The sequence below is a fragment of the Sorex araneus genome, chromosome 9 (genome assembly GCF_027595985.1).
Source record: "Sorex araneus isolate mSorAra2 chromosome 9, mSorAra2.pri, whole genome shotgun sequence".
NCBI classification, from domain to species: domain Eukaryota; kingdom Metazoa; phylum Chordata; class Mammalia; order Eulipotyphla; family Soricidae; genus Sorex; species Sorex araneus.
The window spans coordinates 36,627,550-36,655,502 of record NC_073310.1 but is presented as its reverse complement, the minus strand read 5'-3'; the positions used below and the strand labels follow the sequence as shown (position 1 = coordinate 36,655,502).

At 37.8% G+C, this 27,953-nt stretch overlaps 1 protein-coding gene and 1 pseudogene across 4 annotated transcripts in view; one reads left to right on the top strand and one right to left on the bottom strand.

Moving 5' to 3' along the window:
• RGS7 (regulator of G protein signaling 7) overlaps positions 1–27,953 on the bottom strand; it is a 467,594-nt gene that overhangs the window by 152,158 nt on the left and 287,483 nt on the right. For all 4 annotated transcript variants that reach the window (XM_055147307.1, XM_004619017.2, XM_004619018.2 and 1 more), the window contains exon 4: positions 12,503–12,553. In XM_055147307.1, the coding sequence (XP_055003282.1) occupies positions 12,503–12,553 (51 nt within the window). The remainder of the gene's footprint in view (positions 1–12,502; positions 12,554–27,953) is intronic.
• LOC129398988 (U6 spliceosomal RNA) lies at positions 25,708–25,807 on the top strand (annotated as a pseudogene).

Here is a 27,953-nt window from a genome sequence, read left to right as displayed (position 1 = left end):
TTCTCTCCTTTTGAGTGTTGTGGTTTACAATACAGGTATTAAGTGGCCATCATGTTCGCTCTATAGTTTTTTTTCAGCACACATCTCCCACCTGAGTGGGCCCTCCACGCATCCTTTACTTGGTGGTCCCTTCTCTATCTGAGCTGTCTTTTTCCCCAGTATGTGAGGCCTGCTTCCAAGCCATGGAGCAATCCTCCTGATCCTTATCTCTACTATCCTTGGGTGTTAGTTTCCCATTCTGTTACTTTATATTCCACAAATGAGTGCAGTCCATCTATTCAGACCTCTATTTAACACCATGCGCAGAAGTAAAATCAATATCAATTAAAAACCTTGATATCAGACCTAAATCCATAAAATACATAGAGAAAAACATAGGCAGAACTCTCCATGAGAGTGAAGCTAAAGACATCTTTAAGGATGAAACACCACTGATCAAGTAGGTGGAAGCAAAAATGAGCAAATGGGACTACATTAAAATTAGAAGCTTTTGCAATTCAGAGGAAATGGTAACCTGTAGGATAACATAGCCTCAGGTAGTTTAGGTTTATTGGGTTACTCCCACAACAATGCTCCCATTCCTCTGTGTTTATTTGTAGCTTATTTCTTAATGTTCTGTTGACTTGTATATATCGTTTTTCTCTTCTCCTTGAGTCCTTTGCATAGTTTATTCAGAGCCATGTCCTTTTGTATGGACACAGGAAGACTTAGCAAATGCTATGCTTTTGTAACCTGGGAGTCATTTGACTCTACATGATATTTTCCTCCTGGACATCTGTTCTCTCCACCTAAGCCTCAGCTGCCCTTACTTCCTAGCACCCCCAAAAGCAGGGTCCCAACGAGGGATGGGACGGACCCAGGGCAAGCAGTGAGTTGTGTGCTACCCTGGCATCGAGATAGGCCTGGCCAAAGTGCCTAATGCTTAACTATAAGTTAAGAGCTTGGTCATGGACAAATGTTGTCATGATCCAGTGATAACTAGATTTGGACCCTGCTAGGGTGAGGAATGATTAATCTGGCCTGAATGCTGTAGTTGAGTCTGTGAAAAGATGCTGCCAGGAGAGCTGCCTTGCAGCCTCAATGTGTCTCTTGCTATGTCCATACAAAAAATAACTAGTATTCAGATGTGAATAAGTTCTTGGACAAAGAAAAGGAGAAAAACCTTAATCGGTATTTTACCTGCTGGCAGTCAGGAAGGGCTTTGGAATGCCAGGCTTTCTTATGTTGATTTTGCTACCTGGCTGTGTGTAGCCTAGAGGGCAAGGTGAAGAGAGACAAGTAGGGGGAGAGACTAGTGAAGGGAGAGATGTGGTGGTAGATCCACAGAGAGGACAGAGCTAAGAGTGCGGGAGAGGAGAAAGATGGAAGATTGAATAAACGGTAACTAATCAGTAACCAGCTTGGTCCTCGTTCTTCCCTCGCCTATCCTTGGCCAACAGCCGTCCCGATCCAGCCCATACACAGGAGTTCCAGAGCACCGAACGTGGGCGGTGTGACAGAGCCTCTCAGAGAGCCCACGAGTGCACACGCCCTTCGGCGTGCTTTAGTTTTTTACAATAACCAGAATACAAAGACAGCCCATGGAATGGAAAAAATAATTTACCCAACACTTATCAGCAGTTAATATGAAAGATATATAAGGCACTGGTAGAACTTTATAAGAAAAAACATACAGTTCCATCAAAAAATAGGGAGAAGAGTTGCTCAGAAACGTCCTCAAAAAAGAGATACAAATGAGCAAGAGGCATATAAAAAATGCTGTCACTAACTATCAGGAAAATGTAAAGCAAAACAATAAGATATCATCTCACACTACAGAGATTTGCACACATCAAAAAGAACAATTGAGTGCTAGCCTGGATGCAGAGAGAAAGGGAGTCTCAATGTGCTCATGTAGGGAGCCATTTTACCTTACTGATCTTATCCTGTCACTATTTGTTTAATCACTAGCTAACCCCATGCCACACCTAGCAAAGTTTGCCACTCCTAATCTAACTGATCTTATCCTATCAACATTTGTTTATTACTAGCGAAATCCCGTGCCACACCCTGCATTTCTGTTGGGGGTCCTGGCACCACCTCCTCCCAACAGGGAGGTATAAATACTGTAACTGCCATAGAATAAAGGCCTTTTCTCCCTCCTCCGGGCTCTGCGTCTGTTCTTTCGGCTGCGCCCTACGAAGGGTTCTCCCTGCTGAACAGAACGAGACCTCCACATTGACTTCCACATGCTCATATGCTCATTCAAGCAATGTTCACAATAACTAGCATCTGGAGACCACCTAGTGGCAAAGAACAAATGAGTGGATTAAGAAACTATGGTATATCTACACAATGAAACACTATGAAACTGTTAGAAAAAAATGAAGTCATGAAGTTTTCTTATTGGATGAACATGGATAGTATTATGCTAAGTGAAATCAGTCAGAAAGAGAGGGACAAACATGGAATGATTGCACTCATTTGAAGAATACATAAATAGCACTGCACTGTAGCACTGTCGTCTCATTGTTCATCGATTTGCTTGAGTGGGCACCAGTAATGTCTCCATCGTGAGACTTGTTGTTACTGTTTTTGGCATATTGAATACGCCATGGATAGCTTGCTAGGCTCTGTCATGTGAGCAGGATATTCTAGGTAGCTTGCCAGGCTCTCCAAGAGGGATGGAGGAGTCAAACCCGGGTCGGCCACATGCAAGGCAAATGTCCTACCTGCTGCACTATATAATATATATGTATATACATATGCAATAGAATATATTATATATTCTTTTTAATAGAATTTATTATATATTCTATTTAGTCCCATATGGGACAGCCTTGCAAGCTTCCCATGGTGTATTCATATGCTAAATCCAGTAACAAGCTGGATCTCATTCCCCTGACCCTGAAAGAGCCCCCAGTGCAACATTGTTGGGAGGACCGAGTCTAGATAGACTTCTAAGATCTCAGGAAAAGGATGAAATGAGAGGTTACTGACCCTGCCCGAGAAATTGGTGATTAACAGGATTTTTGTGATTCGTGATTCATGATATATTCTATTTAGTAGAATTTTATTTTCTACTTTATATATAACAGAAAGTGAATCATAAGCAAAGACATTAGAAGCAAGGGCCAGGATGATTGGTCCATTGTAGAAAGCATGCCACCAAGGGGCATGGAGTGTGCGGGGACCACTATGACAATGAGAATTGGAAACGATCACCCTGGACAATAACAGTGATGAAAGAAGGCAAAATGATATTCAGGACACACTTTCAGTAGCATCATTGCAAAATACAGTGCCTAAAAAGAAAATGAGAGAGAGAAAGAGGAGACAGAGAGAGAGAGAGAGAGAGAGAGAGAGAGAGAGAGAGAGAGAGAGAGAGAGAGAGAGAGAGAGAGAGAGAGAGAGAGAGGTGTCTGCCATAGAGGCAGGCTGAGAAGCAGGAGGGTGAGGTAGGCAGGCTGTAGGGAAACTGGAAACATCGGTGGCAGGAAGTGTACACTGGTGAAAGGATGTGTATATTGACTGAATCTCAATCATCAACAACTTTGTAACTGTATATCTCTTGGTGATTCAATTAAAAAAAAAAGAAAAGATGAAGTCATGCAGTTTGCTGCTACATGGATATGAAAAGTATCATGCTTTTGACTATCAGTCAGAGGGAGAGTAACAGACACAGAATGATCACTCTCATATGTGAGATTAAGAAGCATCATAAGGGACTAAAAATTGACCGATGATAATATTAACAAAAAGCATGACATTGATCTTCAGTACCGAGCTTGGCATTGGAGGGTTGGGGTTAGGTCAGGGAAGGGAAACTAAGATAGTAGTGGAGGAAGAGGACAAAATGCTGAAAGGAGGAAAGAGATATATGTAGGATGCCCTTTCAGTAACAATATTGTAAATCACAGTGTCTTAAAACAAACAAAAAGATGCTTTCCCATAGAGACAGGCTGGGAGCAGGAGGGAAACTGAAGACACTGGTGGAGGGAAATGGGAACTGGTGAAGGGACAGGTGTTGGAACATTGCCTGCTTCAAGTTTACGAACTACTTATAATGCATGATGATTCAATAAGAAAAATCATTAAAATATGTTTAATATGCTAAAATAAAAATACTGGATTAAAAATTTAAAAATAGGGGCTGGGGTGATAGCACAGCGGGTAGGGTGTTTGCCTTGCACGCACCTGATCCGGGTTCAATTCTCAGAATCCCATATGGTCCCCTGAGCACCACCAGGGGTAATTCCTGAGAGCAGAGCCAGGAGTGAGCCCTGTGCATCTCCAGGTGTGACACAAAAGAGAAAAAAATGCTTTGCTAATCTAAAAACAACTCAATGTTGGTTTTTTTTTTTGGCTTTTTGGGTCACACCTGGTGATGTTCAGGGGTACTCCTGGCTTTGCACTCAGGATTTAGTCCTAGTGGTGCTCAGGGGACAATATGAAAATGTCCCTGGGTCCCTGAGAATTGAACCTGGGTTGGCCACATGGAAGGCAAACAATCTATCTGCTCTATTATTGCTCCAGTCCTGATTACTCGATTCTTAATATTGTTGAGTTGAGCCTTGTTTGGTTGCCTTCTACTTTTTTTTTAATTAGCCTTTGGCAGTATCTTCCTACATATATACATATATATATGTATATACACACACACATATATATATAATTGAATCACTGTGAGCTACAGTAACAAAACTTTCATGTTTGAGTTTCAGTTATATAACGATCAAACACCCACCCCTCCACCAGTGCCTTCTACTTTAAACTCCATCAAATGTGGTATGCTACTCTTGGAGTATGAGTGGTGTGAGGTATGAGATGTTGGTCCAGGAGTAGGTTTACTTGTGGGTGAGGCTCAGCCCATGTGGAAAATGGCCGGAAACATGGTGGAGGTTTAGTTCTGAAAGTTTAGTTCTGAAGGTTTTCAGCTGCTGGGGCTGGGTCCCTTGGGGTGGGGAAGAGTCTCACCCAACCCCCTCTAGGGTAATTTTTAAAATTCAAAACATATTTTGTTTCATTGAATTTCCTTAGAGTTATTTTGTTTCTAACTTTATAAAACATTTTTAAGAACCAAGATTTATAATACTGTTAATTATATTTTGTGCATTTTAATTTCAACATGACACCATCCCCACACTTCACTTCCCATCACAAATTTTCCAAGGATCCTCCCAAATCCTCTTCCTATGTAAGCTCAGTTCAATAGAGAAAATCTTCAGTTGTAATAACTTTGATCATTTGTTTCAAGGGTGACCTTTTTATTGTGGAATCAGTCATCTATAAGTAAGGTTTGTGACCAAATAAAAGCAAAAAGATGTGAAAAAATTACTATTGTAGTATCACATTTTGATTGCAAAGCTTCTATTGGCCCTTTTATTATGTTTTATATACTATTATAGACTTTAAGTCTACAATAGCTACAATATACTATTGTATATTATTATAATATACTATTGTATACAATATACTATTTGAATACAATATATTATTGTATACAATATACTATTGTAGCTATCCTTTCCTGTCATTCTTAGCTGTAGGCAAAGGAATGCTTTATGAAATATAATAAAATATAAAAACTGATGTTTTTAACTAAGTAAATGCAAAATGCAATTCATTTTTAACTAGAAGATGAAATAATACTCTTATCATTAATAAAAGATAATGGACAGCTTTTACACAATGGTCTATGCTCCATGTGGATAACAGATATAATAATTTACATTTCTCTGTCATTTTCTGACCAGCAGCTAGCCTTGTTGAGTATTTTCAGATAGCCTATGTTCTAAACCTTTTTAACTTTACAAAATCCTCTATACTCATCTCTTCTTCCTAATTTCTCCCTCTCTTAAGTTATATCTTTCTTACCTTAAAAATTTATATGCATTATGTTTCCCAAACAAACTAGAACAGTTAATTAGCACATGTATAGAAAATGTTAATGAAGAGAAAGTGAAAACCTCAAAAGAAGAAACTATAAGAAGAACTAGAAACTATAAAGAGCAATTGTGATTTTTCATTATATTTAGTTACTAATTTTTTCCTGGCTAGGACAGAAATCCCAAGCTCATTGTGATAGGAAAGGTAACTGTTTTTAAGTTATACATTCAGCATCATTATGCTTGCTCATTTTTTTAAACAACAAAGACCATAATTCAAATAGATTTCAGATGCTTTTAGAATTTACCTCAATTATTTGGCAACTGGGCTGGAGCGATAGCACAGCAGGTAGGGCGTTTGCCTTGCACTCAGCCAACCCGGGTTCCATTCCTCCGTCCCTCTCAGGGAGCCCGGCAAGCTACCGAGAGTATCTCGCCTGCACGGCAGAGTCTGGCAAGTTACCCCTGATGTATTTGATATGCCAAAAACAGTAACAAGTCTCACAATTTGTTGTGAGACGTTACTGGTACCCTCTTGAGCAAATCGATGAACAATGGGAGGATAGTGCATAAAGTGCAGTGCAATTGGCAACTATAATAAATAATATGTAAAATATCAGCGAACTAAATGAAAATTAGAAAGACACAGAAAGCGTAGTACTGGCATTTATAGATGCATATGCTGGCCTTTAACAAATCAAAAGATGAAACTGTTGTAGGAAGAGGGTATCCACTGATTTAAGAACAAACACATGTGTTGACATTGTGTTTGATACATTGAATATGAATCCAAGATCCGTATCTTAGCTCTACTCTAAACTTCAGGACTTCATTTATAAATTAAATGGGAAGTTCTTATCTGGATCTGAATGTTTTAATGTTTTATATAAAAGGCATCTAGATTTCCATACTGTTTTTGTTTCTTTGTCCATTAATCTGAGACCTATCCATTTGAGTATTCAGTTTCTGACATTTTATAAAATTTCTCTCTTTTTCTTTAACAGGATATATCAAATTGTCAACATGGTGCTCATGACACAGTTGGTATTTAGTACATGTGAAGCTTGTTGCCATAATTGCTTTATAATAATTAAATAGGAAATATTCACATAGCATGAGGACACCCAGTTAGTAAATGCTAATGTATGTTGTCCAGCTTTTGAATTTTAAATCATGTAGGTTTGACAATTAATATCAAATAACAGCAGTCATGCATTATGGCATTTAAATACAAATGTAAAAGCTAGGTACAGAACTATGGGAGGAAAATGGCGAAAAATACTGATTCTTTCACACAGTCATTTTGGGTGGAAACCTAGAGCTGGTCTTGGGAATAGACCCAGTCTGACAATTCCGAGTGAGAATGGGAATATATTGGCAGTTAACTTCTCTTCATGGAAGTTCCCTTGAAGAGAATAGGAATATTAATTAGAAATTCTATCTTTTGTACTCAATTCAGTATCTGGCCTTCCTCCATATCATTCCCATGATCGTGACCAGATTGTTCTTTATTCTCCCTTTGATCTGAACAGAATGTGATTCCCCTCCTGAAAAAAATTCCTGGTATTATTATGACATCCAGACCAGTCTGCTGTAGCTGGTCCTACTCAACTGGTTTGGCTTGCTTGTCCAGCTAATCCTGCTTATCCACTTTTAAGTACACAATATTAAATCTATGTCTCTAACCTCTGATCCTCTAAGTGCTTTCTTTGTAATTGATAATTGTTATGCCAAGCTTTCAAAAATCTGAGCTTGCAGTATTAAAATTATTAGATAGGGGAAGTATAAATGAATGTAGCTAGATAATAAATTAAATAAGAGTGTTCCTAATAGGTTGGATAAGATTAAATCACACCCCTTGGGGGTTAATTACTTTGGATAGGCAATTTCTTAAATATTGGAAGACATTTTTACTTTATGCTTTAATAAAGTATTTCCAGAGGGCAAGGGCCACTTACAGAGAAATTTCTGATAATTTAACATGTACAAGGTGCCATGATTTAAAAAAATAAAAAATTCTCTCTTATGATAACAAGATAATAATCTGAAATGAATAAATAGGGAAATTATGATTGTTCATCCCTCATGAAAATAACCTCCCTGTACATAAATATGAAATTATGGCTATGAATCAAAGATGTAGGCTGGGACCGGTTTTCAAGTTATTAGTTTCCTTTTAGCTAAGCAGTGTTTTAACAGAAAATGAACATTTGCAAGATGTGTGCTTGCATCACACCCATTATTTTGATATAGATCAAACTAATAAATTTTGTTAAAGGTACATATGAGGATTCAATCTGTGATTTCTTTCATAATGCTTCAAATTCAATATTTTTTCATCTGGTGATTCACTGGAATTAGAAATTAGACTAAAAATCAAATAATATCAATTCATGGTAAAGCAAATCCAATGGTAGCTGAATTATAGATAAAAAATTATGAAATATGTTTTATTGGAAGATGAGTATAAAAACTACATAAAATTATTGAAAGCAACTAGTGCTGGCAGGGATGCAGTATGAAAATAATCTGCATTCACTGTTGGTGGGGATGTTGCTTGGCTTAACCTCTATAAAAAGAAGCTTGGAGATTTCTCAAAAAAAGAAAAAAAAGGTAAGATTAGTACTCACATATGACCCAATAATTTCACTGCTCAACATCAACTCCCAAAATGCAAAAACATTAATTTGAAAAGATAAAGTGGAAAAAATTACACACCTATGTTTATTACAGTACTTACTATAATAGCTAGGATATGGAAACAACCCAAGTGTCTAACTACAAATAAATAGATCAAGAAGTTGTAGAGGGAGCCAGAGTGATAGTACAATAAGTAGCGCACTTTTCTTGCACGTGACTGGCCTGGGTTTGATCCCCAGACCTTTGAGCCCACCTGGAGTAAGCCACATAGTGTGGCCTCAAATCCCTTACATCCCCGCAAAATAAATACATAAGTAAATATTGTGAAGGAATGGAAAAGATGAAAAATGCAGTTTGCTATAGTGAGTATGTAATTAGTAGTATCATATTAAGTGAAATAGGCCAAAGGGAGAAAGAGAAATACTGAAAGATCTCTGTCATATTGGATCGTGTCAAAATAAAAGGAAGATGTACTGAACAAAAAAAATCCCTTGTCACAGAAATAAACAATGTGAAGGAGTGGTGGAGGGAAGTTTGAAAGAAAACCAGGCTAGAAGAGACATAGGGACAGTGGTTTAGGGTCATAGTCACTTTGTTGGCAGTATGGTGTAGTGATTTTATATACCAATACGTAAGTTTTTTAATTATCATAAGTACCTAAGCTATAATAAAAATTAATTTTACACAAAAAGGTACAGAAATTAGCTTGACAGAATATACTTGAAAATGTTCATAATTTGAAAATAATCTGGCTCATTTTAAAAATGAAACCATACGTGTGTGGGGCTGAGGGTAGGTAAGATAGAGAAGAGACCATTATGACAATAATAGCTGGGAATAACCATATTGGACAAGATCTGAGTGTCAAAAGTAAGTAAAAGAATATTCTTGATAATCTTTCAAGATGAATATTGAAAACCACAATGCCCAAAAGGAGAGAGAGAGAGAGACAGAGACAGAGACAGAGAGACACAGAGAGAGAGAGAGAGAGAGAGAGAGAGAGAGAGAGAGAGAGAGAGAGAGAGAGAGAGGAGAATAGAGGCAGGCAGGGGGTGGGGTTGTGATGGGAGGTAACCTGGGGACACTGGTGCTAAGAAATGTACACTGGTGGAGGGATGGGTGTTGGAATACTGTATCACTAAAATCCAATCATAAACAGTGTTTCAACTAAAAAGTTAAAAAAATGAAATCTTTTACGCTGCAGAGAAAGTATAGTGTGCAAGGTGGGTGTGACAAAAAATTAAATTAAATCCATCCATATTTCACAGAAGAGTACTGTAAGTATTTTACGAATGCAGAAAGAAAAGCATTGATATGAAATAATACATCTAATACATCAGAGATAGTCACTGTCACTGCCATCCCGTTGCTCATCGATTTGTTCGCGCAGGCACCAGTAATGTCTCTCATTGAGAGACTTATTGTTACTGTTTTTGGCATATCCAATACGCCACGAGTACCTTGCCAGGCTCTGCCTCGAGGGCTCCATACTCTCGGTAGCTTGCCGGGCTCTCCTAGAGGGGCGGAGAAATCAAACTCGAGTCGGCCTCGTGAAAGGCGGACGCCCAACCGCTGTGCTATCGCTCCAGCCCCATCAGAGATATTAAGTACTTGAGTCTGAATTTGAGCTTGCCTTCTTCTTTAAAAACTTCATCACCTAATTTTAATGACAGGGTACCTCTCAAGGTCTACCAGGATCTTAAGAAACAGATTGAGGGGCTGAAACCATAGCACAGCGGGTAGGGTGTTTGCCTTGCATGCGACTGACCCGGGTTCAATTCTCAGCATCTTATATGGTACCCTGAGCACCGCCAGGAGTAATTTCTGAGTGCAGAGCCAGTAGTAACTCATGTGCATCGCAGGGTGTGACCCAAAAAGAAAAAAAAGAAATACATTGATAAGAAAAAGAAAGGTGGAGTAAATGGGTGTTATGAACAACATATAAATATATAATTATTTTGATATTTGTGACTGACAGTCAGACTTGTTTCTAATCTTAGGCACTCATAAAACTGAGAGGGGTAGAGTACATCTTTCTCCCACCTTGGCTGCATCACCTAATGTGCTAATCATTAGTGAAGTTTCCTGCATGAGGAAACAAGGATCACACATGATAAAGGGAAATGTTAAAAAGTTATTGGTGCCTGATAATTTCTGAAGAATGTAAATTTTATTACAACTTTAGATTTAACAAAATTGCTCAAAATATCATTCTTAACTAATGATATAATGTGTGAACAGGAGTGCTAAGAAAAAATGAACAGGTTCTATTACAAATTGTATGAAATAAACTTATGATAGGATATTCTACATACAATTAAAATACTAAATGTGAATAATGGGCTTGGCGGTGGCTTCAGCAGTAGAGCAGGTACCTTGCATATTTGAGGCCCGGGTTCCATCCATGGCACTGCACAGCCCCTTAACACCATAAACTGGAGGTCTTTTAAGAATCACCAAACCACCAACACATCAACAGAAAGTGAATAATTATGCAATAAAAATCCTGTTATCATTGTAGTGGTGATAATTAAATACTAAGCACATGCAGAGACTCTCATATAATTTTTTGTTTGTTGACTTACATTTCAACCTCTATCCTTATTATTATCTTTTAGAGCATTAAAAAAAGGTTTATGATCGGATTTCAGTCGTACAGTATTCCAACACCCATTACTCCACCAGTGTACATTTCAGTGCCCCAGGTTCCCTCCCATCACCCCCAACCCTCACCCCATGCCTGCCTCTATGGCAGGAGCTTTTGTTCTTCTCTCTCTCTCTCTCTCTCTCTCTATATATATATATATATATATATATGTATATATATATCCTTTTGGGCATTGTGGCTTGCAATATTGATACTGAAAGGTCATCAAGAATATCCCTTACCTACTTTTAACCCTCAGATCTTGTCCAGTGTGGTCATTTCCAACTATTATTGTCATAGTAATCTCTTCTCTATCTTACCTATCCTCAACCTCACACATCTGTGGTTAGTTCCAACCATTGATCAGTCCTTATGTTGGCTTACTTTTTGAATTTTGGGTCACACCCAGGTATGCTCAAGGTTTACTCCTAGTTCTGTGCTCAGGGATCACTCTTGGCAGTGCTTGGAGTAACATATGTGATGCTAAGCATTGAACCCTTCAACCTGCATTGGCCACTTACAAGGCAAACACTCTTCTAATTGTGCTCTCTCTCCATCCCCTTATATAATATTTTTAAATATTTTTAAATAGTTAAATATGTTAAATATATTCATTTGAATATATTGCATATATAAGAATAATTCTAGCATGTAAAACATGGTAGAAACTGCTCCCAAACTTTGGGAATAAATTTATTGCTGTAGAATAAATATAATAGCCACCTCAGAAAAAGAGCTACTAAAAACATTAGAAAAACCATGAAGGCATCACAAAAAATTGAAATTACAAATAGCAATATTGAAAAATACATTTAAAAACTGGTAAATTAATATTTATTTTTATGTATTTTATAAATGAAAATATCATTACCAAATAATTACTTATAAAACAATCTATGATAGTTATTTATTGATCAACTAATTAATGGCCACCAAAGTGAAGTTTTATAATATATAAAATTTGTCAGAACTATAAAAACATACTAAATCTTAGTTAAGTATGTGAATGATAAAAATGTCTATAAATGCTATAAGGCATCGTTTAAAATTGATCATAATTTAAGTATAGTTTTTGTCATATTGACCCTGGGAAAATATTTGGGGGATTTTGGGCCCTACCTGTAGGTGCTCAGGGGTTACTCCTGCCTCTGTGCTCAAGGCTTGCTCCAGTTGGTGCTCAAGGGGTTGTTCCTGGTGTTGCTCAGGGGACCATATGCTGTGCCAGGGATAGAACCAGGTTGACTACATCAAGGCAAGCACCTTATATCCTATACTATCTCCCTGGTCCCAAGAAATTTTATTTTATTAATCACAATAAGAATAATCAATTTTAAAATTGTTAATTTACCTGGATCTTCTATAGTCAAGTTCTTTATTAACCACTGAACAATGTCTGAGCCTGGAGAAAGAAAAAAGAAATGTATATGTTAAATTTAAGAACTCATATTCTTTGCACTCATGTTAATGGAAATGCTTCTGTCTGTTACAATAACATATCACCTAGATATGAAATATTGAAAAACACTGTATTTACATAGTTCTTTTAAGAGAAAGCAAGATACAAACTAGTAACTTATTAAATATGAACATTTAAACTTTATGTTTTAAGTGTTCATGTTTAAAAAGTCACCAGTTATGTTTAAATGTTTTGCTCATTTATTCATTGAGTGAATTTTATTGAGTATCCACCATACTTCCAACACAATCCCTAATAAGATGTAACCACTACTTCAAAAGATGGTCTCCGTTTCATTTCTGGTTGTTTTCACTCCTTCCTTATTTCTCAAGTCAAGCTGAGCTTGCTGTAAGTGTCAAGCCTTTGTCTTTATTTCTTTGCAGCACTATTGTTTTAGACTTTGATATTTATTGTCTTTTAAATATACTTTCTTTACTCCCAGGGCTCTGACAACTAATTTACACAACATTTTCCAAATTCTCACTTTTGTCCATTGAGTTTACAAGAGCACTGTTTGACAAACCTCACTGAAGTCTGTAATTCTTTATTGGAGTGTTGATCGTGCACCATTCCGGCTATTTGCTTATTGATCTTGAATCATAGTATTCAGAATATGTTTTCAGTTTTCTATTTTATCTCCATTATACAAAGATGAAAGGATTTACAGTAAAATGTAATGGTTTAGCTAGATTTTGATATCTGGCAAAGAAAAAGATATCAGCTGTTAAAGAAACCTATGTCAGGGTTGAAAGATGAAAAGGAGTAAATAAAAATCATCTATTCCACAATACCTACATGTATGTTGCAAACTGTAGGAACTTAAAACTAATAAAACAATGAACAGAGACTTCAGGTTCAAGAATCTTCATTTCTTGTATTCCAGGCTAAGGAGTTGTGTTACTTTCTCTAAAGCATACAGGAAAAAAGGCATGTAATACTTTTTTGACCAAAATACTGACTTTATAAAAGAAATTTTTAAGAAATTTGGCGATTATAGGTGGGTTGACTTAGCCCACAAGAAATAAAATGGGGGAGAGAATATTTCTGCTGGTCATAATCCAGAATAGTAAGAATACGGTTCAAAACTGGTGTAGGATAGAAAGAAATCTAAACTTGTTTTATAGCCTTCTGATTATTCTGGTACAGGTTGGCTAGTGAAAAAAATCAAAATAACTCAATGTTTCCAGCCTACACATATCTTGGATAAACTGATGATAAAATATTAGAAACAGGTGATTTAGAGAAAGCTGTTTACTTTTCATTTTTATTTAAATTTACTTCCAGATTTTTAATTTGTATATTACATTAAAAAGTAACATGTAAGTAAGAAGTTATGCACGTTTCATAGACTAAATTAAAACTACATCAGTGAAATTTTATATGAACTGAGGATGCATTTTTACCTCTCAAAGAATGGTTAGAATTGCTGCTTATATATCTCAGAAATCTGTAAAGTGAATCACATTACCAATACGTATTTAAATAAAATAATACAATAGTCCAACAATAATTTAGTCACAAACTTGATGAGAAAATTTGCCAAAAATGTCTTAAAAGATATGAAACCAATCTTAATATACATTTTAAAATATGATAAAGTATTTAATATAACAAGTGTTTTCTCTCATAACTTTATTTTACAGCTACTTCTGTTTTAAATGCATTTAGTATAGAGTATTTTTTCATGTATCTTTTGGCTATTTGAATTTATTCTTTAAGGAAGTTTCTGTTCATCTCTTCTCCCCTTTTATGATGTGGTTGGATTTTTTTCTTGTAATGTTTTACTGGTACTTTGCATATCTTAGATATTGACGATTTATTGAATGAGTGGTGGACAAATCAGCTCTCCATTCCATGGGCTGTCTTTGTGTTCCGGTTTTCATTTCCATTGAGATGCAGAAGCTTCCTAATTTAATGTAGCACCATTGTTTATGTTTGCTTCCGTTTGTCTGGTCAGTGGTGTTTCAGCTTTAAATATTTCTCTAGTTTAACCACCACGAAGACCTCTGCTTATGTCTTCCCCTATGTACTTGGTGGATTCAGATCTGATATTGAGGACTTTAATTCATTTTTATGTATCTTTTGTGCAAGGAGCCAAAAAGAGATTTATGCTCACATTCCAAAGAGGGCACCCCCCAGAAAAACATTCTCAGATGTGAGACTGACTTGAGGTTTATTAACATTTTGTTCCACTTAACAATTTAAAAAGGAGGTTAGAGAATACAGCAGATAGGATACTTATTAACCTTACAAATGGTTGACTGGGGTTCAATCCCCGGTACCTCATATGGTCCCATGAACCCCAGCAGGAGTGACCTTGAAGACAGAGACAAAATTAAGTCTCCTACCCCCCTCTGACCCACCCTCAGATCCGCCCTCTGTCCCACCCCCTGACCCACCCTCAGACCTGCCCTTTAAACCCCCCTGACCCTCCCTTTGAACCACCTTCAGACCTCCCTTTGATCCACCCTCTGACCCACCCTGTGAACCGCCCACTGGCACGCCCTTCGACCTACCCTCAGACACCCTGTGACCCACCCGCAGAACTGCCCTCTGCCTCACCCTGTGAAGCGCCCACTGACCCGCCCTTTAATCCACCCTCTGATCTTAAATCTGCCCTTTGAACCACTCTAAAACACCCCTCTGACCCGCCCTCTGACCCAACCTCTGACCCGCCCTGTGACACGCCCTCTGACCCTCCCTGCAACATGCCCTAAGACCCGCCCTCTGACCCGCCCTAAAACCCGCTCTTTGAACCACCGAGACCCCCCCTCTGAAACGCCCTAACACCCGCACTGCACTCTGACAGGCCCTCTGACCCTTCTGGTGACACACCTTAAGAGAGTCCTCTAACACACCTTGAAACGCCCTTTAACCCTCCCTGCAACAAGCCTTAAGACCCTCCCTCTGACCCGCCCTAAAACCCTCCCTTTGAACAACCCTGTGACCCACCCTGTGAACCGCCCACTGACCGCCCTTTGACCCACCCTTTGATCTTTCACCTGCCCTTTGAACCACTCTCAGACACTGACCCGCCCTAAGGCGCCCTGAAACCCATCATCTGTCATGCCCTTTCACAGCCCTCTGACCCTCCCTGTGACACGCCCTAAGACCCACCCTCAGCCCCACCCTGTGACACGCCCTGAAACCCATATTCTGTCATGCTTTGACACGCCCTCAGTCCCTCCCTGCAAACCGCCCTAAGACCCGCCCTTAGACCCACCCTGCAATCTGCCCTCTGACTGTCCCTGTGACACGCCCTGTGACCCTTCCTGCAGCACTCCCTCTGAATTGCCCTCAGACCCACCCTGTTACTCGCCCTGAGACCCATCCTCTGATGGGTCCCATCCTTTGACACTCCTTTGACAAAGACCCATCCTTTGACACTCCCTAAGACCCGCCCTCTGACCCACCCTGCAACCCGCCCTCTGACCCTCCCTGTGACACGCCCTCTGGCCCACCCTCTGACCCTCCCTGCAGCATGCCTAAGACCCACCTTGTGACTGCCCTCAGACATGCCTTCAGACCCACCCTGTGACACGCCCTGAAATCCATTCTCTGTCATGCCTTGACACGCCCTTTGACCACCCTTTGACCCTCCCTGTGACACGCCTAAGACCCGCCCTATGACCCTCCCTGCAGCACGCCCTAAGACCCATCCTCTGTCATGCCTTGACATGCCCTAAGACCCGCCCTCAGACCCACCTTGTGACAAGTCCTCTGACCCTCCTGTGACACGCCCTAAGATCCGCCCTCAGACCCGCCCTCAGACCCACCCTTTGACACACCCTAAAACCCATCCTCGGCCATGCCTTGACACGCCCTTTGACACGCCCTCTGACCCTCCCTGCAACACGCCCTAAGACCCGCCCTCTGACCCTCCCTGCAGCACGCCCTAAAACCCGCTCTCAGACCCACCCTGAAACACGTCCTAAAAACCTCCCTCTGACCCACCCTGCGACACGCCCTTGACCCTCCCTGCAGCACGCCCTAAGACCCGCCCTCAGACACGCCCTCAAACCCGCCCTGTGACACACCCTCAGACCCTCCCTGCAGCAGCCCTCTGACATGCCCTAAGACCCACCCTGTGACACGCCCTGTGACACGCCCTCGAAACCTCCCTGTCCTGCCATCTATCCCGCCCTTTGACACGCCCTCAGAACTTTTCTCTGACCCTCCCTTTGAACCTCCCTGTGAACCACCCACTGGTCAGCCCACTGACCCACCCTTTGACACGCCCTATGACACGCCCTCTGACCCATCCAGTGACACGCCCTAAGACCCACCCTTTTACCAGCCAGTCTTTTGAATTAAACCTAAAATTGATCCAGTAGCCATAAGCGCCCTAGGTTCAGTCCCACCACAAACATTCCCAGCACCACTTGGGAGTAACTCCCATCCCACCCTAACATTAAATAGAACAATTTTAACAAGCATTCTTTTATTGAACTATGTTTTGATAATTCCACTCATCATTTAGTTGTAACAAGCAATATAAAATAAATGCCAAGGGGGCAGGCTTGGGGATGGGGTAGAGGTCACACATGTGGTGGGATTGGTGTTGGAACATTGAATGCATAAAACAACTGTATTATGAAAACTTTGTGAACCAAAGTGTCCAAATACATTTTTTAAGATTAAAAAAAATATTGCTCATAATATGGAAATAACAGAAGTGCCCAAGAATAAATGAGTGCATAAAGAAGCAATAGTACATCTACACAATGGAATATATGCAGCCATTAGGAAAAATGGACTCATGAAATTTGCTGATACATGGATGGACATGAAGAGTCTTATGCTGAGTGCAATGAGTCAGGAGAGGGACATATATAGAATGATCACACTCATTTGTGCTATATAAAGTAACATGACAGAATAATGATCATTGAAGAGTAATATCGCCCCAAAATAGAAATGAAGGCCAGAAAGAACTGGTTCTTAGTAGGAAGATTGCCACAATAGTTAGGTTTGAGATGACACTATTATAACAATGATAGTGGGAAATATCTGGAAAAGATACTTCTAGTGGGAAGTCTCTGGGAAAAGAAATGGGTAATGAGAGGAAGTAAAGTGATATGCATGATAGATATCCTTTCAGTAGCATTATTTCAAACTACAGTGACTAAAAGGAAAAAAGAAATAAAAAGTGTCTGGGGTGGGGCAGGAAGTAAATGGGGAGCATTGGTGGAGAAGAGGATACTGGTGAAGTGATGAGTGCTTGAACCTTGTATAAGGAAACTCTATCATGAACAAATTTGAAATTTTTTATAACTCACGGTGGTTCAGTAAGTTTTTAACGATGTTTTTTAAATGCATTTGATATGGATTTTCCTAGACACACAACAAAGACCAAAGAAGGAAACCTCTTCCTCTTTTGCTTTTCTTTTGGGGACACACGTGAAGGTGCTTAGGGATTACTTTTGGATGTGCATTTCAGGAATCACTCGACAGGATAGGGGGACAATATGAGGTGCTGGGAATTAAACATAGTTGGCTACATGTAAAGCAAGCATCCTATCTGTCGTAATATAGTTCTGACACATTTTTGCTTTTTGTTGTGCTTTATTTTGAGACACACCTGGAAGTGATCATGGCTTTCTCCTGGCTCTGCACTCAGGGGCCACTCCTGGCAGTGTCGGTGTAGGGATTATATGGGATGCCAGGGATTGAACCAGGTCAGACTCATGCAAAGCAAATTCCTTCCTGCTCTATTATTACTCCAGCCTCAATTCATGGAAAATAATTAAGGGTAAAATTTTGTCTTCAATATGTAAGAAAAATTGTGCTTGGTGGAATATTTTTTGTGGACAAATTATGAATAGAAGATACCTTTTAAGACTACATTTTTTTCAATATGCAGGATTTTTTCTAAAAAAAGACGTATTTATTGATATTTTTGTTACAGGTGTGTTATAAATTCATTCTGAAAGTATTTAATCAGAAGAAAAGTCAGTGATACTTAGCTGGATTTAGAGTGATTTTATTATTGTGTTTTTCAGTGTTTTTTTGTAGTTTATAGGAGAAGCATTATTTTATTTTAGAAGTCCAATGCGCTATCCATTGCGCTACAGAGCCACCTGCATTATTTTATTTTAAAGTACATTCATATACAGACTTTATTCCTTATTCTGTATATATGACATCAAAATTTTAACTCCCATCCAAGAGATTTAGAAACAAAAACAATCTTCATCTTAATGGGGCCAAAATATCGACGAATCTACTGTAATGTTGTGAATGGATTCAATTTTTTAAAAGGAAGCATTATATCCAGGAGAGGTATAGAAAGAAATGGTGCCTTGATAACAATTTCTCAGCTCTATGTTTAATAAAAAAGGGTAGATCTGATAAAATTTTCACATATAACTACATGATGCCATATTTTATGTTTATATTAATTTATTTATATTTATGATTTCATTTGTAGTTTTTAAGTATCTCAGAGTGACGTGCATGGGACTTATTCTAATTTCTTGTTTGCTTTAAATAAAAGTTTGCAAGTGGACTACTGATTCGCTGAAATATAAGACCAATTAAGAGATGCAATGTAGTCCTTACTCTAAATGACAAAAGAAACACTTCTTTGACTCTAGTCTGAATATTTAGCCCTGAGAAGTGCTTATACTCTTGTATCTCTTGTTTAATAGATACATTTCTTGCTTTAAGAGTTTAAAAATATTACTTCTGAGCAAAAGTAGAAGCGGTTTTTTCTTGCATTGCAAATAATAATATTTGAAACAAACATAAGCATGTAAGATTCCTCAGAATCACACTGTACATAGTTCTCCTCATATCATACTGCTTTTAATGTATCTTTTCTAATGCTGTCACATCTCCAGAATTCTCCTTCAGTTTATCTCAATAGAATAAATAATTCAGTCAAGAAATCAATTAGAAAAAGTTTTCTCTGACCCCTCCAACCTCATATATGTCACAGTGTTTATCGTCTTTTATAGTAGTATCCTCATCTTTCATTACTGGTCTAGTGTTTCATTAGTTTCTCATTTATGTCTGTCTTCCCCTTTGTTCATGCATTTTTGAAGACAGAATCCTATTTCAATCTCAAATCCAAAACAGCCAGACCAGTATGTAACATACAAAATATGAGTGAATACACTAGAAGAATGAATAAAATGATAAAAAGATTTCCCACCACTCCATTCTACCCTGTAGGAGTTTACAAAACTATTGTATATAGCACACAAAGAATAGAGGACTGATATTTAGTTTCAGTTATCATAATCACAGTTTTTTTTTAAATTCTTTTATTGATTCACCATGTGGAAAGTTACAAAGCTTTCAGGTTAAAGTCTCAGTTATACAATGCTCAAACACCCATCCCTTCACCAGTGCACATATCATAATCACACTTCTTAGTAAACTTTCCCTCTTCCTTTTCAAAGCTATCAATTCAATGCTGCATACATAATTAAAGTAAATAAATGAAAAATCATTTAGTTATCAATAGTATTTCCTCACCCACGTTATTGCCCTGAGTGAGCAAGACACCAGCTTTGCTCCCTTCTGAGTAGCAATGTCATGATCTCGTCTTCTTCACCTTCATTTGTATGACAATCTAGTGCCTTTCTAAGAATTACTGCACACCCTCAACAGGGAGTCTAAAGTCTAGTCAGTTATCCATAAATTGAACTTGGATTTTAGGTTAGCAGAAAGGAAAATATTGCAAAAGAACCTCAAACCAATTAATACCTTATTGGAACTTTGTAAGCAACCAAAATGTCATAATTTTTAACCACATTTTTCACTAAAATAAACTCCTAGTCACAAAACCAAAAACGGCTTTTCAAAGTCATTATTGAAAACGTCAGCTTTTGAAAAATGCATTTACTTATTTATTTTATTAAAACACTGATTTACAAAGCTGTTTATAATAGAATTTGTTTCAGGAATACAATACTGTAACACCAATCCCACCACCAGTGTCCCAAAACCATTGTCACATCTTAACTTGCCCCCTTGGCAGGCATATGACAAATTTATTTTATATTCCTTATTCCAACAAAACTTAAAGAAATGGCAAATGGAACTATCAGAAGATAAATCAACAAAAGTCAATTTGTAATGATTAGTTGTTATGTGATTTTAACCTATGTAAATAAGAAAATTGAAATTATTTAACACAATATAGTATACTGCCTGTTTCAATTTACACAATTAACTTTTCAACTCTGTTATCTACAAAATTGTATTAAATTTTATTTTATACTTAAACTTTATTGGAGTGATCATCTTATCTTTCCTGCCATAAGTGAGGCTTCTGTTTTTTTTTTTTTGTCTCATCATGGTAGGCATATAACTTCAGCTTTCAATCATAAAGGAATGTTTCAAAAAAACACTAAAAACAAATTATTACTTTTATAACATTTCTCTTTCAGGAGAATGAATAATTTTTTTTACACTGTTTTAATTTCTCTGCTGAATTCTCAAAATCATAGTGTAATTAAGATAATATATTTTATTTAATAAATATTAATGTTAGCTTCTTCATCCCTCATCCAACCTTATCGATCCAGTGGCTTATAATAACCTTCTTATGATCCTTACTTTCTTGTTTTCTAATGAAGCACGAATTTTAAATGTTTATTTGTTCACTCGTTGCAAACTCTTTTCGGATTTTTCAAGTGAGGAAGAGGTTGAATTTTCAATTAGAATTAGCTATTATGTATGATGAATATAATCTTCTCTCAAGGCAGAAACTATATAAAATGGAAACCTGACCCTGTCATCAATTTCTTTCTTATGTCATCTTCCTATATTTGCCTGCATTTCTAAGTACTCTAGTGATTTTAGAGCATTATGGGTTTTTTGTTTGTTATATATTTTAGTTTATAATTGTCATAGAGTGCCATGTAATATGAACTTATTTCACTATGGACATGGCACTCTCAATTAAAATCAAATCCCTTGTAGTAAAATACAAGAACTATCAGAATATGATTCCTATTTACCTTTCATATCAAATCCTCTTTCATTTTCCCTTTACTCTTAACTGCTCAGAGTGTTCTGTCATAAATATTCTAAGCTAGTTCTTCTTTAGAAACATTTTTCTTCCTTTTTGGGGCGTGATATTTCTTATCTTAATGCTTAATTTGCATGATTGTTCATTTTCATTGCATCATAGTTTAAAATATTTAAATATATAAGTGTAAAAAGTCAGATAAAGGTACAAAGGAGATAACACACGGAGTTGGAGTATGTTGTACTTGTAGGAGGCTCAGGTTTAATTGCCAGAACTACATAAAATCTTAAATGCCAAGAAAATCCCTGAGCACAAAGCCAGAGCAGTTCCTGAGTACTGCTGGGTCTATCTTTCCAAAGAAAATAGGATAATAAAAATAAATTATTTCTTGATAAGCTTTCTGAACCTGTATTGCAAACCATTATGCTCATAAGGAAAGAGAGAGAGGGAGAGGGAGAGGGAGGAAGTGAGAGAGAGACAGTGACAGAGACAGAGTCAGATAGAGAGAAAGACAAAGACAGAAAGACAGAGAGAGAGACAGAGAAAAAAAAGTCCTCACTATAGAGGGAGAAGGAAGGTTGGGGAAGGGAAAGTGGGGACTATGGTGATGAAAAATGTGTACTGGTGAAGGGACAGGTATTGGTACAGCTTGGTAATAATGTATCTCACAGTGATTCAACACAGATTTTTAAAAGAATAAATTATTTCTAAGTAATATACAAACTTAAGTCATAAAATATATGTCTGATCATTATGAATTTATCAGGGAACAGCAAACCAGATAACAAAAAGTTATCACCTCACAGCAGCAAGAATGATCTACATCAAAAACTCTGGAAATAGCCAGATTTCTAATTGTAATAGCACAGCACTTAAGGTACAGCATAAACTGAACTGGTTCCATTGCAGGCAGGGCTACAGGATTCCTGAGCCCTGCAAGGAGTGACCCCTGAGTGCATAGTCAGCAGTAAGCTCTGAGCACAGCCAGGTGTGAGATAAAAATGAACAAACAACAACAACACAGAAAGTGCTAGAGGGTAGAGACAAAAAAAGGGAAGAACTCTTACCCACTGCTGGTAGGACTGTTGATTGTTGCTTGGCTTAGCTTCTATAGAAAATACTTTGGAGATCTCAAAACATTAAAAATAGAGCTTCCATAAAATCCCACAATAAATTTATCTGAAAGAATGGATATGTTTTTGTGTTCTTTGAAGCATTATTTATTGTGGGAGGCATTTTTTTTAGAAAGTGCCACTCCTGGTGACCTCGAGGGACCATATGGGGTACCTACACTTGACAAGACTGCACTGGACACAAGGCAAGTGTCTTGCTCCCTGTATTAGCTCTTTGTCTTATGAAACATTACTCATAATATCCAAGATATGTTCTTACCTACAAGAGATAAGTAGGTGAATAATTATGGTATATGTATTATGAGAAAAGATAAAATCTTATAATTTGCTGAAACTTGGAGGAAAGAAAGGAAGTCATGCCAAGTGAAGGAGTCATAAAGAAAAAGACCAAAACTAGATAATGTAGCTAATTTTCAGAGTATAAAGTAATGAGGCTGGAAAGGCAGTGCAGTAGGTAATTCACTTGCCTTGCATGTGGCTGACTTTAGTTTGATCCCCAGTAACCTGTATAATTCCCTAAGTCTCTCCAAGAATAATTCATGAGTGCAGATGCAGAGTCAAGTGTGTCTCAAGTACTAGTGGGTTTGAGAAAAAAGAGAGGGAAGGAAGGAAGGGAGGAAGGAAGGGAGGAAGGAAGGGAGGAAGGAAGGAAGGAAGGAAGGAAGGAAGGAAGGAAGGAAGGAAGGGAGGGAGGAAGGGAGGAAGGAAGGAAGGAAGGAAGGAAGGAAGGAAGGAAGGAAGGAAGGAAGGAAGGAAGGAAGGAAGGAAGGAAGGAAGGAAGGAAGGAAGGAAGGAAGGAAGGAAGGGAGGGAGGGAGGGAGGAAGGAAGGAAGGAAGGAAGGAAGGAAGGAAGGAAGGAAGGAAGGAAGGAAGGAAGGAAGGAAGGGAGGGAGGGAGAGAGGGAGGGAAGTAAAATAGGAAGGAAGTGATCAAGCACTAGGTGATCCCGAGTGAAAACAACCCTGAGATGAGAGCAGGGGGCCCTGTGGAGAGGGAAGGGATCAGAGGTCCTGGGTACAATTATGGATGTATCCTGGCACTCCGGTAGTGGGCATGTAGCAGCACTGCAAATATAAAACAATTATATTGCATGACTATAACTATAATTTCAATACTGAAAATAAGAAAAGTCTTATAATAACAAATAATTTATTAATTTGTGATAGAAGTATTTCCTTCAAAGATTTTTCAGTTTTTACTCCATGGTGAATTTCTCTTCATCTATTTTCCTCTATCTATTAAGTGCTTGACATTACCTTGACCTCAAGATTTTTTCCATAAAATATAATACTTATAAATAACAGTAGTGATAATAAATATAAAAAATGACATTAAAATAAAATTTGTTAATAACAGATAGAGTATTTTATAATCCAGTGGGAAAACGTGAAAGCTATGCTACAGTCAAATACATAACTAAAGTGACAAATAGTATTAACAGAAACTAAAGGGAACAATGAAAGCATAAGACAAAAGGTCCAAGTTAGCTTGGAAAGTTGGCAAGCTTCTGGAATAGAAAACATATAAGCTATATATGAATGAGAATTATAGATAAGAAGGGTTCTTGAAAAGAGAGTGAGAAAGTGAGAGAGAATGAGAGGGAGAGAGAGAGAAGAAAAGTGTCTGTCATAGAGGCAGGCTGTTGGGTGGGGCAGGCTGGGCAGGCAAGAGGGAAACTGGAGACAATTATGGTGGGAAATGTGAACTGGTGAAGGGATGGATGTTGGAACATTGTATGAGTGAAACTCGATCATGAATAACTTTGTATATCTCATCGTGATTCAATAAAAATAGAGGGGGTAGAATTAGAATCAAAATATAAGGAATGTTACTTAGGCAGGAAGTGAGTCACAATCTTTTATTTTTGAGATGAAAAGAATGTGTCTAGAAAGTAAAAATCTTCTTTTGATGCACTAAAATTTGGTATCTTCATCATAGATTGGCACAGAGGATAAGGCTCTTGCCTTGCATGTGGCCAATTCTAAGTTGATTCCTCGTACCATCAATAGTCCCTGGAGAAGTAACCCATGAGCACAGACACAGACCAAATAATAAGCCTCAAATACTGCAAGGAGTGGCCAAAAAAAACAAACAGAAAGATTCTATAAATATGCCACAGCTGTATAGTAAATTCTGCATTCCTGAGGTAGATCTATTCTGTTTTACTTATCTTGAGTAATAGAGAAGATAGACAATTATCTAGATTAGTGCCTCTCAAATTTTAATGTGTGTATGAATGAAATTGTTAAAAATGCAGATTATGATTCAGTACATCTAGTTTGAGGGCCTAAAATATCTTACTTCTAAAATGTTCACATGTGGTACTGCTGCTGGCAACTTTTTAGTAGCACAGACTAGATTCTAAGGAGTTTAAAATAGTCTTGAATGACTTAAATGGTCTTTCATATTTGGGTATTTAGAAATATAATCTGACCGATCTCAGAGAAAGAGCAAAACAAACACAAAGATACTTTTGTTCTCTATTATAAATGAATTTACATTGATCGTAATTTTGGAATAAATGAATAACTTTAGAGGTTCCAAAATGATGCTACCAATCACAACTTTTATCAATGTTGAGAATTTCTAGAACATTTCACACAGTGGGAATAAAGTCACATGTGACTAAATATCCAGAAATGAAAAGAGGACATGTATGGCACATTTGAATTATTTGAATTATTATTTAAGTAGACACACCAAAAGACATATTGTAAATGCTTAGAAAAAGAAAGCAAGTTACAGGGAATAAACTGCAGAGGATAGGTTCAGAGGAAAGTTTAGAATGGGGTTCCAGAAAGACAGTACGGAGAGCAGGGCGCTTGCCTTGCATGTGGCCGATCAGGTTTCAATTCCATGTACTCCACATGATCCCCTGAATAGTGCCAGGAGTTATCTCTGAACACAGAGTGAGGAATTACCCTAAGCATAGCTGAGTGTGATAAAACATAATAAAACAAACAAAAATCTAAGCCATTCATGTGCCCTCTAAGCAGCATATACACTAAAATTGGAATAGATTATTAGCATGGCCCCTAAGGAAAGATGACATGCAAATTTGTGAAAGTGTTCCATATTTTTTAAAAAAGTTTAGAATAAAGAGTTAAATAAATGTCATGGGTTGAATTGTACCCTCAAAGTTCTTTTCTTGAACTTCTAAAGTTCTAGTCTCAGAGAATGTAACTGTATGACAGACAGGGTAGTTAGACAGATTTAAGGTAGAAATGAGGTTTGAACCCAGTATGACTGCTGTCCTGATATTAAGAGGAAATTAGCACTAAAATAGACATAGAAGGGAAATTATGTAAAGACAGCGAGTAGACCAGCCATAAACCAAGAAGTGAGTGAAAAAAAACCCTAAAAATAACACTCTGATGTAATCTCAGATAACCAGTCTCAATACTCTGAAAGTATACAATGCTTTTATACAGTTAACAGTCATACTAGCACTTTCATGGCAATCATAGCACTATGATAGTAAATGAGATAAATTTGCTTAGTATACGGGTGAGCACAGCAGGTAGGGTACTTGCTTGCATGTTGCTGACCTGGGTTCGAGGCCCTCCATCACTTATTGTTCCCTGATACTTGCCAGGAGCGATTCCTAAGTACAGAACCTGTAGTAAGCCTTTAGGATTGCTGGATATGCCCCACCCCTTACAAAAATTGTGTAGTAAACAGAATAATGAGATGTGTCCACTCAGTCTGGCCTTGAGTATTTGCTCTAAATTGATAACCTGCTATAAATAAATGTCTGATGATTATTTCTTTCTATACTTTGAGTGATTGCTGAAGACCCAAAGAATTAGACCTTTCCAAGTAGTAACATTTGCAACAATACAGATAATTGTAAATGTTTAATAAAAAAAAATACCAACAGGGGCTGGAGCAATAGCACAGCAGGTAGGGTATTTGCCTTGCATTCGGCCCACTTGGATTCAATTCCCAGAATCCCATTTGGTCCCCTAAGCACCACCATGAGTAATTCCTGAGTGCAGAGCCAGGAGTAACCCCTGAGCATTGCTGGGTGTGGCCCCCCCAAAAAAGAAAAAAATATATATGCTTTCCTAATATAAAAACACCAAAAGAAAATCCAAAATGAATTAAGAACCCTATTCTGTGTTGCACTCTCTCTGGTTGGTTCAACAGAAAGGAACAATTATTGATGATTTGTAATATACTAAGAATGAAGTTTCATTTTTACATATTTTATTTTGCTCTTCTCCCTAGAGGAAAAGGCCAAGAGGCAGAAATTAAATTAAAACTCACAGATCAAAAGTTTGCTTCTAAAAATGCACCTATATCCCTAAGGCAGTCCTTTTGTGGTTTAGCTTCTTTCAAGTTAATGGTCTTCTGGGTCAATGCTCCAGTTTCTTACAGATCCTATCAATGTGTCTCATCTGGGAATCTCAACATCTAAGATGTTATAATAGGGCAACCATGCAGACTAGCTCCCAAGAAAACGGATTATGGGCTCCATCAAACCTTGATCCTCTCATCAGAAATACTGTCACCACCTTTTTTCCTATGTGTCACCCATCTGTTAATATAGCCTGATGCCTATGAATCTGCATAATCTGCTTTCAAAAGCTGTATGCTGTTATTATGCAGATTGTTCTGGGCTCTAAACAGGATTAAATGTGTTTTTTTTTTCCCCCCCTATAAGACTGAGTATATAACTCAAAAGAAAAGTTTGTGTCAATCAGAGAAAAATCTTTAAAGGAGGTCTGAGGGAGTAGGAAGAGTACATCTTTCCCAATTAATATTTCTAAAAGTAAGATTTTGTTGTTTTATTTTTAGAGTTACTATATTGAAACATTCAGTGCTTTGTTAATTTCCATAAATGTGTAGAACTCATCCTTCTAGAACAATTCAAACTTAGGGAGTGTGTGAGTATGAAATTGATCAGTCTTGATAAAGAAACCAGTGAATATCCTATGTCTGTTTTAAGATAAACTTGTGACAGAGAGATAGAAGACTCTCTCAATATCTCTTAGAACACATATCTTAAGGTCACAAATTAAAATCCCTAAGAGTTTCACATGCATCAAATATGGCCCTGGCAGTACTGTTCTCTAAAATTTCTGTTGCCACAAAAATGTTCTGGTCTTGCAACCAATTTTGTGGTGTATAAGCACCACAAAAAAACAATGTGAACTCTCCCCGCAAGTAGGCACCACAATAAATAAAAGATGTTCTAGTGCCATAGCTATGTGGTATATACCTT